We start from the raw sequence: 14,848 nt of genomic DNA, 5'->3' as shown, positions 1-14,848 counted from the left end.
TCAAGCAGGGTTGGTTCTTGCCTCAAGTAACACAAAATTTCCTTCGGAAGGTCAAAGTATGAAGAAAGGGGAGGTAAGCAGTGAGGCGCCAAAAGGCTATTTCCCTCGTGTGTGAAAAATTCTCGAACCGGTGTGGCGCTACATCTAAGGTTTATTTGGAAGTTTAGGATCAATATAAGCCGTTGCTTAGTTGCAGGGTACAGTGCAAATGGCGATTAAAGTTCATGAGAAGGTTTCCGCGATGAGTGATAGATCATCTCATGGTTTCCGGGTTTCATTCGCGTTATTCCATGTCCGATGGCGACAGTCTCTTCAGATTCCCGCCAGCATCTTCAGAAATAGAGTTTGACGCACAATTTTTACAAAAAGAAACTTTAAAAAACCACTTCAGCCAATCAGAGGAAACATAATTGAGTAAAAGGACCACTACTGCGACCTCTTCGTCGCATATGTCGCGTATCAAATTCCACTTTTGACCCGAAGATGTCGGCGGGATAGCCGTTTAAACTATCGTCATTAGAGATGAAATAAGACAAAACTATGGGAGAATGTAAATGCCGAGTCATATTTTTTATCAATTAATATTATTAAAAAATTCCATTCCTAATTTAAATCTTAATATTTGACGAATTGTGTGCCATTTGTCGGTAAGGATATCCTAACTGTAAATTCAAGACTTGGGTATCAAAAAAGGTGCAATTCCGTCTTCACCGCTCTTGACCTGCATGAAGGTCTGAATTGGTCCGCCCGCCATTCTCATAAATGTCGCAGGGTCCACGCCTCGTATGAATGCTTGTAGATTTTGTGACCTCATGCAGATATCAACATCAAGTACTCCATCCCAAAATGTCATCTAGCTTCAGCCATGAGGCCATCTAGATAAGAAAACATTCATACTTGTGAGTTGTTCATACGTCGCTGTAATTGATATCATATATATGTATATACTTTTGGTTAGTTGCGCAAGCGTTTGCGGGGCGGGGAACACCATACGGCGGAACGGTCGTCGGGTTCGTGTTTCGTCAAGCGTCGCCTTCTTTTCTCTGGCTCGGCCATCGACTCTCCTTTTCCCATCGGAAATATCTCCTCCCCACCCACATGGCCAGCTCTCTCGCTGCTGCTGCACCTTTCGAGGAGAACCACCTCAGTCGCAGGTGGCAGATGCACGCGCAGAAAAATCAATTCATTTCAACAAATTTTCGCGGATATAGATGCGTTAAATATTTTCTTTACCATACCTCCGAAAAATGCGCGATATTGACCTTATGCACTGTTTTTTCTACAATTTAGCAATTAAACGTACACGAACGTCCATACTCCGGATAGGGGTAACCTACCCAGGTATGACTCGAGCCCGCGGCATTTTGGTTGACATGCGAGGACTTTACCCCGCCGCCGTAGTGGTTTGTATATGATAACAATAACAACAAAAAAGTAACAATAATCCGTGAAAGCTATTTAGGTTTACGTTTCTTCAGCACTATTTGGGTGCAGTCATTGCTACGGGAGTGGTTTAGGACCGCTATTCACCCTAAGACGCACATAGGGACGATTGACTAAATTAGGACGACAGAAATATGAAAAATAATTTCTTCATTATCTATCACGGATAATCTCATGGTGTTAACTAATCACCAGTGCTCCAGGAAAAGTAATCATTTTGTTGGTTGAGGTGAATTCATTGCCTGCGCATGTGCATAAAGTTGGTCATTCCTTTACGCGTCTAAACGCAAATAGCTGTGCCTGAATTTGCAATGGAAGTAGTAGTACCTGAATGCAAGTAGTGTCGATCTACCTGCTTTCTTGAATTCAAATTTCCTACGTGCATGACGAAGAACTGGGTCTTATCTTTGATTTGTAATTAAAATTTACTAGTATGTGTAACTTAGCTAAAAATTAGCATCGATTGAACATTCTATTGTATTATTTAAATTTTCACACAAAACTTTTGTTTGTCTAAAATTATAAAAAAAGTTCCACGTTGTACTTGTATTTTTACCTTTTGTTTGAAAGAGCATTCTTTACCTAATCATAAAATGTAAATTTTAAGTCCTCATATTTACACTTTCATTAGATATTATATAGATAGAAGTATTTTGTGTAGAGGGGCGTTGTCGCCCCACTTTTAAGCGAATCACGGCGACGTCCGTATGTTCACTGTACATATGTGGATCTCTTGATTGATATCGATTGTATCCATGTGTTCATACCATAAATCGTAATTCGATGAGAAAAATGGCGGTCGTAAATAATATTTTAAGACGATGAATCATATAATTTCCGGAAACCTGATGAATTGTTTTCGACTTTTCATCCTGATGGTTCATGCTGACCGACGTTTCAAGGTATTGAATTGTTTCTCGTTGTCAAGAGGAGATGGAAAAAACTGAAATGGACTCGACGGTTATCGTGAAACAATTTGTCGTCATCATCAGCCCACAATCCAATCAGTTTTGATTCCCTGATCGGAAATCCAAAAAACTCTTCTAACATACATTTACAGGCACTTTCCATTAAAGCTTTCGTCGAGAGAGTGCAAAAAATGCAGCCGTAGTTTCTTTAACGATTCGGCCCGCAGCCACCTCATTTGCTTCTTTTCGCTGCTACTATCTCGAATACAGAACCTCCTTCACGATCCTCTTCACTACCATTGCCTATTGTCAGAGCAACATGTCTTTCTTTCGTCATTTTCTGCATTTGGAGTGGGGAAGGATTTTATGAACGAAGTTTCGTTCGGCGATCGGCTGTGAGTCGATTGTGCGGCTTCCAGTGAACCTTTTATGTCGCAATTTTCTCAATCAATATAAGGAACGGTTTATCACAACTTTTTTGTCTTGAAGCATTTTTTCAGAGACCTATAAGTAAGTTTTCTCATTTTATTAGGGAAATAACCGCGGGTTAGCGAGCGAAGCGGCAGTACCTTTACGGAATGCGCACGTTAAGGTGGAAAAGTCATCACCATAACATGATATGTAGTAGTATATATTTTTGCGTACTATGTTTCGAGATTCGACGAAAGTAACAAAGGAAATGAGATATTTTTCTTGACCTTTATGTATAGGAATTCGTTTTCCCCCAAACAATAAAAGACTTTTACAAATGCTAAATAAATTTTCAGGCATTCAAATCCCTCACAACGCCCAACAAAATCTTTTACTGTTCTGCTACAGGTCAATGGCCGGTGTCCTAACGTTTTCCCCAAATGCGGCTTGAGGAGTATCATGTAGATGCAGGTTAAAAATTAATGGATTTTAAAATATCCCTTCATGTTAATAGGACGCATTACTTCCCACTCGGTCTTTTTTTAGTGCCGAATCACTCGCTTATAGCTTAGTTTTCAGTTAATGCAAAGCATAACCTGTTCATTATTTACCTCTATTTCAAATTTTAAAGTATTTTTCCTGCTTATTTTTGCAAATTATTTTATATAGGATTTTTTTTAAATTGAGAAACTAGCAAATAGTGAAAAAGGTCTGCTATATTCACTGCGAATATTTCACGGTGTTAGCGTTTGTTGGAACGGAGTTATATGTCACTAAAGAAGATTTAGTAGGATCGCTCTAGATGGAGGTTTGCGCCCTTTAAATGGACACATTTGGCATGAGCTTATAGTAATGGCTCTTTCTGTTCCACATTAAACCATTACCCGTAAGATTCAATTCCATATATACCGCGAGGTGAACCAATTGGTGCATTCAGCAGAACTTTTCAATTAGTGATCGAGTAATCATCGTCTACTGAGTCGTACGTTGGAAACCGATTAGTTACAACTGATGAGTAATTGGGCGCCGTTTTTTCCATAAATTTAGAGAGCGATCTTTTTATGATTAGCTTTGGTTGCTCCCGTGGTTTCCAGCTCGTTATTTTTGACGTCATAAAAGATTTCGCAGAATGAAGTACAGTTTGTTAATGAGCATATTATTTGTGTTGATTGATTGAAATATAATAGAATGTCGACAGCAGTGCAGCATTTGCTTGCTTGTATGTGTATTAACATAAATATCTCAAATCGTGACGCCGCCGAATAGTAATAATTGTTCCGCGATCACCAATCGCTTTTTTCCTGCTGAAGGCAACCAATATCATATCGCTTGAGCTGCTTCGAAGAGTTATGATGGCGACCGTACATTATCCCGCGAGAGTGGAGGAGGGCTTTTACGTCTCTTTGGCATTCGCCTGGCGTTGTCCTTTGCGTGGAGGTTGATGGCGCTGAATGCCACAGCGCGTGCCGTGCGAATACCAGTGAAGACGCCCATCGATTGTCACGACTTCTCGTTGCTCCCAAGTCGCAGATATGGCGCGATTCAGAGCTACCAACAGCCACGCGAATCATCCATGAGCACACTTATCAGATGCTGCGAACAAAATGTAGCACCCAATGTTTTGGAATGCTGAAAATTAGATCAAATCGTTGGACACAGGGGTATGAGGGTATGATCAGAAAAAGAGACCCGAAAGTGAGGAGTCATATACATCCACCCATCACATTTTGATGCGATACAGGTCGTATCAATATATGATAAGTGAAGTATTCACGTTGAAATTATTGCTAGTATTTCTCAGCACTAGAACTAATTTAATAAGTTTGGAGATAAACTATTGTGCTTCTTCTAATATGAATGTCTGAACTCCCCACAGATTGATGTCCGAAAAAATTTAACCATAATAGTGGCATAACAGCCCAATTGTTGCATTTGTAGTGTAGATATCCTACCAAATTGCTACAAGGAGTTAAAAAAAGTAAATTCGGGAAAAAGAATAACGCAGGCACCTCTTGATAATTCGCTTAGTATGTTATTAAAAACTCATCAACTGTAGGTGCCAATAACCTTGTCTTCCTGAGTACTAGATTTTAATTATTCCTGAGAATCTTCATGTGGCTAGGTATTATACATCCTCCTCCACTATAAATCTTCACGTTCGGATTTTTCTGCGCGATTTTCAGTTGAAATGAGTTTTTCGCGCACTGAACCAACCGTCCTTCCTGCTTCAGAGAGGCGGTGAGGGCACATAAACAGCGAACGGCCTTGTGCAGACGAAGTCACGGGGGTAAGACCTCACGACAGAGTCATTTGATAAATTTCCCACTGATTGCCTCGGAAAGGCAACCGGCTAGCCGCACTGATCGCTTATCATTTTATAAGTGGAGGGAGACATATTCTTTCTTTGCTTTATTGCTTCGGTAGCCAACGGAGAATCAATCAGGAAACAAGTACTGTGATTGATAGATCTTCGCACCGCCTCCATTAGTCATCGGAAACGGGGTTCGATAAATCAGTTTCATGATCAGCGAGGCATTATTTAAATATGATATTTATGGTTTTCATTACATTTTGTTCAATGAAGAATCTTTTCGGTGCGAATTCGCTCTATGCAAAGAATGATGTGCTGCAAAAAGAAGCCGAAGGAGATGAAGCGGAGTCGAAGTTATTGCCTTTATTTATTCTTCTCTTTTATGAACTTTAAGACAAGGAACTTGTATTTGGGATATCGCTGAGATAACATGTTTGGCGCTTTACTTTTGTTTAAAGTTTTCCAAGTCTCAAAGATTTTTTCCTCGAATTTCTGCCTCTTTTCCGTTAGATAGTTATATATGGCCAATGTCATAATTACTCATATAGATGAATTTTTTAAAAATATCATCGAAGGTGACCCCGCACTTCCTGCATGACTTTGATCGAGAAAGACCTTTTTATTTTTTATTAATATTTATATACTTCGTTTGCATATTTACTGTCAAATTTTGTTATAGATTTCTTTATATATTTAAAGTCAGTTTTTATATGTGTTATTTATTTACAGCTTCTGTTTATGTTAAGCATTCTAAAAATCTCTTTCGCTGTTTTGCTTCAACAGGTGGCTGTGGGAGTCCCCGCCCTGAACACCGCCCCCCTCCCTACCCCCGACGTCACTTCCATGCCACTCCCGTCCCCCCGCTCGCCGCAGCGTCCCCCGCCCCCCTCCCACCGCCTCCGGCACCCGACAACTCCTCCTCGCCAAGCACACCCCCTGCCCCAACCGTGGCCCCCGAAGCGTCACCAAAGTCCACCGCCATGGACACCACGAGGATCGGGCTCGACTACATTGTCGAGAACCCGGAGTACACGGCCAAGCTCGCTTCGGGTAAGTCTCACTCTCTCTCTCTCTCTCTCTCTCTATGTATTTCCACCGCGCTTCTCATTGGTACTACAATAACAATAATACTCGCTTATAACAAATTTCAGGGGACCATCGTTCTATTTTGTTATAATCGGGATTTCTTTATATCCATAATAAAGGATTTTTCCCTATGAATCACAGGATTGCCGGCTAATATTCCGTAAATCGTCTTTAATTAGGCAACAGATCCGTTACAATTAACCATCGTCCCACCCTTTCCGTAAAACGGCTATAAAGGGATGGATTTTAAGATCAGCAGTAGAACTATGTGGTGATCACCTAGTAAGAACAGCTGATGATAATGCTAGGAACGGTTAAGTAGCAAAGATGGCCGTAATTGCTTTACTGAAGAGAAAATAATACCCCAAGGAACCAAGGAATAGCTCGTCATAGCGGGGATTTCGTATCATCCGAACTCGTTACATGCGGGAACTTTAAATTGGCAGTCATGGGGCAGTCCAGGGGACCGGAAACTCACCTCGCTATTGGCGGGATTTCGTTACCAGCATGGTAGCTATAAGCGACTTTTATTGTATATGTCTTGAAATTATTTGAGAAAGGTTGATCATCGTTAATGCTGATGGGCTTAAATTTGGTGGAGGGTTAGAGCTTTTTCGGCTGTGTTCTAGTTCATCAAATTCTTTCATAATTGATTATGCAAAAATACAATCGCTGAACGTTAGGATGAGAATTGGTTGATTGCAAGGAATACTGACATTGATATATCTCCAATAAATCCAATGCATATATTAATTTAAAATAGTCCAAAATATTGTTGGAGATGGGTTAGTGAGAAGATCCCCAGGTTTATCGAATGAATCTATTTGAGATTATCACGCAATTTCACTTAAACCTCAGTCCATGTCTTTTATACATTAATGTAAAATAATGAGCTCGGCCTGCGTGGTAACAATATAAAGATGATGGCACCATTTGCGGTCTCCACATATTCATTCATTCTACTCTCGTTCATAAATTCAATTCTGCTGCCGCTCATTTTCCGTATTACAGTCCGTCAACGTCGAACCTTTGCAGTCCCAAAATTTAATTTAGAGGAAAATTGTTTTATAATTTTCCATTTTTTTCTAAAAAAGACGGTCAAGTAGTACTGGCTCGAGTTCTATGAACATAGCAAAATTGAAGATCGGGCATTAAAAACATGCACCAAGGTCAATTAAACCTCTTCTTTAATATCAATTTTGTAATATTTCTAACTTCCTGTTTTTTTTTAAAAAGGCGTTGCAAGACTTACCTTATCAAATATCAAGCACATATAAATATAATTGAAATTATTCCTATGCTGCACTTCTAAATGTGAGTACGTAAAATAAGGTTAATAAAAACATCCGTTTTCTTCATTTTCGGATTGTGAAAGACTAGAGCTTCTTTTATCCCGATTGATTTGATTTGTGGGAATCGAGTGTTGGTACTTTGAATTCCATTTTCAGTTTTAATTGTGTATTTAATTGCCAGCCTCGGTGGCAGCTAGGTAACGTCCTCGCCCGGCAAACAGGAGGTTCGAGTCCTGCCAGGGTAGGTTTCCCCTGTACAGGGCATGGTTGTTCGTGTACGTTTACTTGTTAAATTTGTTGAGTACCCCGATGTAAAATGGCTCATTATGAGTTGTATTCGGTGGTTTATTTTATTTTATGCTCAAACCACCGGATAAAATAAACCACCGAATACAACTCATAATGAGCCATTTTACATCGGGGTACTCAACAAATTTAACAAGTAAACGTACACGAACAACCATGCCCTGTACAGGGGAAACCTACCCTGGCAGGACTCGAACCTCCTGTTTGCCGGGCGAGGACGTTACCTAGCTGCCACCGAGGCTGGCAATTAAATACACAATTAAAACTGAAAATGGAATTCAAAGTACCAACACTCGATTCCCACAAATCAAATCAATCGGGATAAAAGAAGCTCTAGTCTTTCACAATCCGAAAATGAAGAAAACGGATGTTTTTATTAACCTTATTTTACGTACTCACATTTAGAAGTGCAGCATAGGAATAATTTCAATTATATTTATATGTGCTTGATATTTGATAAGGTAAGTCTTGCAACGCCTTTTTAAAAAAAAACAGGAAGTTAGAAATATTACAAAATTGATATTAAAGAAGAGGTTTAATTGACCTTGGTGCATGTTTTTAATGCCCGATCTTCAATTTTGCTATGTTCATAGAACTCGAGCCAGTACTACTTGACCGTCTTTTTTAGAAAAAAATGGAAAATTATAAAACAATTTTCCTCTAAATTAAATTTTGGGACTGCAAAGGTTCGACGTTGACGGACTGTAATACGGAAAATGAGCGGCAGCAGAATTGAATTTATGAACGAGAGTAGAATGAATGAATATGTGGAGACCGCAAATGGTGCCATCATCTTTATATTGTTACCACGCAGGCCGAGCTCATTATTTTACATTAATGTATAAAAGACATGGACTGAAAAAGAGCATCAAGAGGTTTAATTGACCTTGATCAAAAAAGAGCATAAGTCAGTCATGATTACTGCGAAGAAAGAATGATTCGTGAACGGGAGAGGGCCTATAATGGTATCAAATATACATTTTATTTTTAGTTTATCCTCAAACGGTCGGCTTCGGTGGCGTAGGGGTAACGTTCTCGCCTGCCAAACAAGAGGTCGCGGGTTCGAGTCCCGCCTGGGTAGGTCTCCCCGGTCCAGGGCATGGTCGTTTGTGTACGTTTTCTTGTTACAACACGGGTATTACAGCTCGTTACGGATGTGTATATAACGTTACTATAAAAATCGTCGTGGATGTTACAAATAAGATAGGCATCTATTTAACTTTGCCAAAATACCCATCATGTATTGACGTTTTTTGGACCTTATTTAGATGCTCGATGGATTTTGATGAAAAGAGGCCTTAGGCTATCCCACTTATGAGGCCGTTTCAACTCCCACTTACATTGGTGCAATCTAGTATCTTATTTTATTTTTATTTTATTCTCAAACCACCGGATACAGCTCTTATTGGCCATTTTACACCGGGGTGTTCAACAAATGTAACAAGAAAACGTACACAAACGACCATGCCCTGGACCGGGGAGACCTACCCAGGCGGGACTCGAACCCGCGACCTCTTGTTTGGCAGGCGAGAACGTTACCCCTACGCCACCGAAGCCGACCGTTTGAGGATAAACTAAAAATAAAATGTATATTTGATACCATTATAGGCCCTCTCCCGTTCACGAATCATTCTTTCTTCGCAGTAATCATGACTGACTTATGCTCTTTTTTGATCTGAATATATTTTTCCATTGTCCTGTTTTTAATTAGTCAATTCATCATGCATATTTCATCGTCACTAACACCTCTAGGCAACAAAAATAGCATTTATAGCCAAGTTTAACTCTGGTATAGATCGGTATAGTCGCGGTTGAAAATACTAAAATGTTCGTTGATGCAGGAAAAACAAGAAAATTGGGAATAGTGATGTATTGTCCATTTTCCAAGATCATCACGGATGCGCTAGTATATTTTGGTCTAGGGTATTTTTCCTGGATGTAACACATTAGTAATATTAAAGTTGGTTGCCCTCCTCAAAGCTTCTTCTGTTAATTTACGATGTAAAATTTAAAAACTCGATGGTTCCAGGCTTAACTTTGTGAAAATCCATTGTAAACAATTAAAATGAACGGAACTGTATATGACCAAGTTTGAAGAGAAAATTGTTAATGACGATTCAGTGAACACCAATTTCATCCACTTCTGGCACAGGCACGTTGACGATGTGCTTGCCGTATGGACTGTTGATGAGGCAACTGGACATATTTTTGAATAAACCGAATACACAAACCAAAAACAAAGTTTCATGTGAAAAAGAATCCGACCACAGTATCCGACTGTAGTATAGACTTTCTAGATATCACTATTTCAACTAGGGAGAAAGGCTACGACTTCAAAATCTACAGGAAAGAGACTACCACCGACCATGTAATCCCCTCCGACACCCACCACCACGCCTCTCATAAGTTAGCCGCCTTTCATTCCATGTTAAACAGAGCACTCAACATCCCCCTGTCTGCCGAGAACCTCGCCATGAAAATCAAAACTATCAAACACATTGCAGTAAAAAACGAATACGAAGAATGTGTCATCGATAAATTGTTCAAGAAGAAATGCTCCCTCCGGGCATAGGAACTTATCTACAATCATCCAATCATAATGAAAATAAGAAACGCTTGTGCAAACTCAGTTAATACGGACATATTTCACAGGCAACCGCAAGCCTCTTTCCCAGAGAAGAATATAAAACTGTATATTATAACACAACTAACTTAAAGGCGTTATTAAGCAATACCAAAGACAAAATTGACATTAACGACAGGAGTGGCATTTAAAGACTGAAGTGCAGTGACTGTGAGACCTTTTACATAGGCCAGGATGGACGTTTGTTTCGAGTGAGAACAGAGGAACAAAAAGACATTTAAGAAACGGGGAGATAGACAAATCGCATTTCGCGAAGCACCTATTGGAGAGTGAACACAGGAGCGATTTTGTCTCGGAAATTCTCCACCTTGAGAAAAAGGGAAGAAGGATGGATTGCATGGAGGAGTTACAGATAAGAAAGTACATTAGGAATGGAATTTTAGCTAATGAGAATATTTTTATCAACCATTCCCCCCTCTTGGAAATTCCCCTGAAGTTGAGTAATGCTCCAACCCCACCGTAACCCTCCCCTACCAACGCGTAATGGCAACCAAATAAACAACAAAATTACATCAAAAATAACTCTTTCTGTACCTAAAGATATTGCCTCTGCGACGAAACCGGTCGCCTTTAATAAATTGTGTGAAAAGTACCACACCTTTTTAATTGTTTATAAAATTTAATGCAGGGGTTCCCAAACTGGGGGGCGCGCCCCCCTGGGGGGGGGGGGGGGGGGGCGTGACACCCAAATGAAATAAATAAAAAAATTACAAAAATAATTTCCTCAGATCTTTGAAATAAAGTCTTTCTAAGTTTTCATAATTGTTTTTGTAAAGTTTCAATAAAGTTGTAAACTTTATCAAAGAAGGTTACAGGTAATTATATTCGTTTTTCATGTAATATTTGTTTTAATTTTCATCATACGTACAATTATTGAATCTTTCCATTCTGCGTTACCGCATTCCACAGTGAACAAAAAAATCTACCTACCCACCGTATCAAGTAGGCACATACTTGTACGAGTACAAGTACTTGTACAAGTAGGAGTTGGTATGTACGGCACCGTGGAAATAGGGTATTGCAAAATGGAAAACTGATATGTGTAGCGGGGGGGCGTGGTACAAAAACGTTTGGGAACCCCTGATTTAATGATTATTCTCCGTAACGCGGTGATTTATCCTATTTTTTATTAGTATTGGTAAACTCCCGCGAAAGTTTTAGCGAAAAATTCTTCTATTAAATTCATCGCGTCTTTTAAACAATTTTATATCGCGCGACGTATGGAATGGTCGAATTTTTTTGTCTCTTAACCATCCTCACGGAGCCCTTTCTTGATATTTTTCGCTCTTTTCCTTGATACATATCCGTTTTGTGTCTTTAAGTTTGCCCTTTCTCCTGCGTCTTTCCTTCCTCATAACGTAATATGTCGCTTGCATCTTTTACCGAGAACGCACAGATGACTCATGTACCTTTCCCGCGGTTCTACGTCTTGAAAGTGATCTGCATCGCTGCATATGTTCTAGTCAAAGGAGTGGGGAAGGGCGGAGATGTTTAGTGAAAAACGAGATCACTCTTCCCAGTCGTAAAAGTAAATTGATTCTTAACTTTCATCGGTTGTAAAGTTTAAGGCTTTTTCTCTATTTATTCAACGGAAGCCTGTAAATATTCTTCGAGCCGCACGCATGCATATATATATATCACTGAATTTCGATAAAGTCACCAAGGTTGTCAGTAATCGAAATATGAGGGCATTCCAAACATGGAAGTGGGCCCGAAGCGGTCTGGAATAACTTGTATACCTATACCTACGTGTTTCTTGCGAAGACGAAGTAGGTTATTGGAGCGACGAGGCTCAGCGGCCAGCGAGGAAACTTATTCTGCGACTGAGAAAGCGCATTAGTGTTGTGAGTTTTGATACCTGGCCCGAAATCAAATTATGCTCGCATTTCACTTTCGTCGATGGAGTTTATAGCGAAATGAACGGGAATTACGAGGGTAATTTTGATTTATACTGTCTTACGTTCTTTTCGTTGGGTGACGGTACACGATTTATGCTGTTTGCCAATCAGAGCGTATGCATGTAGCACTTGAAATTCTGCGGTATGTTCCACACGATACATCTGACATTTTAAATATTATACCACATTAGGAACAGTTTCATAAATTCATTTTATAAATGGGCAGAAAGAGTGATCTTGAAGGCAATTGATCGCACTAAGTGTGCAAGGATAATGGGAAAATATTGCTGCCCCGATGGATTTTTTCTATCGGTTATTATTGTTGTATAGCACTTTTAAATAAGTTAAAATGTTTATTGAGCTAACTAAAATTGACACAGTGTTTATAATTTATTAAGGTTTCATGGGTTATTCAGGTTGACTACTCTAAAATTCGGTGTGTCCTCTTTATGCTAAATAATCCAAGTAGATGTAGTTGGCGAAACATTGCCTAGAGTATGAATGGACGTGGGGGGGAAGTCATAAATTAGACTGGACAACCTCAATTTTGGGATTATATTACTAAGTCTTTTAATCTGTTTCCTTTTCCTTAGCGCTGAGCAAAATTCGAATCAAGCCGTCCGTCCTTCAATTTGTCAAATAGTCAATCTGTCAAATTGTAGACTGAAAAAGGTTAACTTGACTGACTAGACTGTGTGCCACTGACGAAAATATTTACGTTATAACCAGGAGCCAATCTTTGTCTTCCTGGTGTTCTTTTTACAAACAAGGTTATTTTATCCGTCATCTCCTATCATTCTTCTCAGGTGCGTGAATACAAATTAGGTATTTCGTGTTGCGGAGATGTTGAGAAAAACACGAGAGCATGTACCCAAGGAAAACCATGTATCGGCTGGGAAAAATTGACGTCTGTGGTTAAGCTTAGCTTCCCACTTTCTCGCATTGTTTATGCGTTTTCAGGAAGTATCAGCTCACATTTGTATAGCGTGGTAATAATTTCTCTTTTCAATTGAGCGAAAGTTGTTCTAACTTTTCTACGCATTTTTACCAAGCCTGAAATCAATCAACTCCTCAAGGATAAGGGCTCAACTCCCATTGGACGTTCGATTGAATGAAAAAAAAATCCCGTATAAATTTAATGGATTAAAAATGATATTGTAATAACTTGTCATAACTTCATATAAGACAGAGTATTTAAGGCCGCGATCTTTGAAATCAAATAATAATAAATCGTAATGATGGGCTAGATAGGTAGTCATGATCACTATCCTCAAAAAGCTGGGTATGGAACAATGTTTTTGGAAAGGTGGTATTACGTAATTAGAATTTAGCTTACATTAGTGATATTTTTTCAATATTAAATAGGCATTATCTGTTATCATTTTATAATGAATAGGTGATAAATATATGTTATTTGTGATGCTCTGCTATACTATGGCTATGCATTTTTTTTAGCAGTTGTCATGCTTTTCATTCGAGAATCATCTATTTCTGTGTTTATTCATGTGAACATTTTATGTACATTTCCTTGAGCTATCCTTTATCACTGAATTCATCAAATGATGGTGAATGTATGATTATACTGGTAAAAATTTTGAGAAACGCGGTGTAGCTTGTTCCAGTTAGAAAAACATTGTGCGTATCTCATAAAGGATGTAAACTTGAGAGTTTTTGATTTCACATTTAACTAATATGAATCACGGTTTTCTCAGTTCATCTAATATAAGACATTATTGATTTAATGTAATATTTCCATACGTGCATGCATAGCTATTTGTATTGATAGTTCATGTTATTTACCTGACTTATTTTTATGTAAAGTCTTTAAAGGCAATTGATCGACTGACGTTTTGACCTTATGAAAAGTAATTGTCTAAAATACAGCAGGTCATGAGAGCCGTAACAAGATTTACAAGTGCATTTACAGTGCTATATTCCTAGAAAACTTAGCGCAGCATACTTTCCAAGCCTAGAAGTCATACAAATTTATTTCACGTCTTACAATGGCCACGTTTTACCAAGCGTAGTAAACTGTTTATAATTTTTCCGGTACCTATGGTGATTTCAAGGAAAGGTCGTTGTTGAAGTTTATTCTTGTTGAAATGATCAGTGGCTCTCTGTCACGAAGTAGAGCGAACTAAACATTTTATGGCGAATTATCAGCCCGTTCTCCAAAATAAAATAAATGAGTTAATGTTCCGGTTTTAAGACCGGTTTCACCATCGTAAACAGAACTTGTTATCTCCGGTCAAGGGATATAGTCATCACGCTATCAACTTTTGACACTGCAATGTATTTTGATGCTTGAAGTAGGCCTATCTGCGTTAGCATTCCCCTTTTTTCATTCGAATCAGCGTAACTGCATGTCAAAATTTCAATTTTTCTGCGTGGAAATTAAGCCTTCGAAGTTTTCCTAGGAGAAGAAATGCATTTGCAGACAACCAAGGAATATTATGTATTCGCAATAGTGTTCGACATTGTCATGAAAATCGTTCGTAATATTCCGTATGTATATCACACTTTTTTCCCATATTTTCATCGATTTATGG

The 14,848-nt window shown here is 38.9% G+C and overlaps 1 protein-coding gene across 2 annotated transcripts in view; it reads left to right on the top strand.

Moving 5' to 3' along the window:
* Positions 1-14,848, top strand: part of LOC124170769 — a 223,097-nt gene that overhangs the window by 132,931 nt on the left and 75,318 nt on the right. For both annotated transcript variants that reach the window (XM_046549715.1, XM_046549723.1), the window contains exon 2: positions 5,857-6,123. In XM_046549715.1, the coding sequence (XP_046405671.1) occupies positions 6,054-6,123 (70 nt within the window). In that variant the 5' untranslated portion in view covers positions 5,857-6,053. The remainder of the gene's footprint in view (positions 1-5,856; positions 6,124-14,848) is intronic.

Source organism: Ischnura elegans, chromosome 1, assembly GCF_921293095.1.
Source record: "Ischnura elegans chromosome 1, ioIscEleg1.1, whole genome shotgun sequence".
Classification (NCBI taxonomy): Eukaryota; Metazoa; Arthropoda; class Insecta; order Odonata; family Coenagrionidae; genus Ischnura; species Ischnura elegans.
Note: the sequence above shows the minus strand (reverse complement) of the source record. Positions and strands in the feature narration are given on the sequence as shown.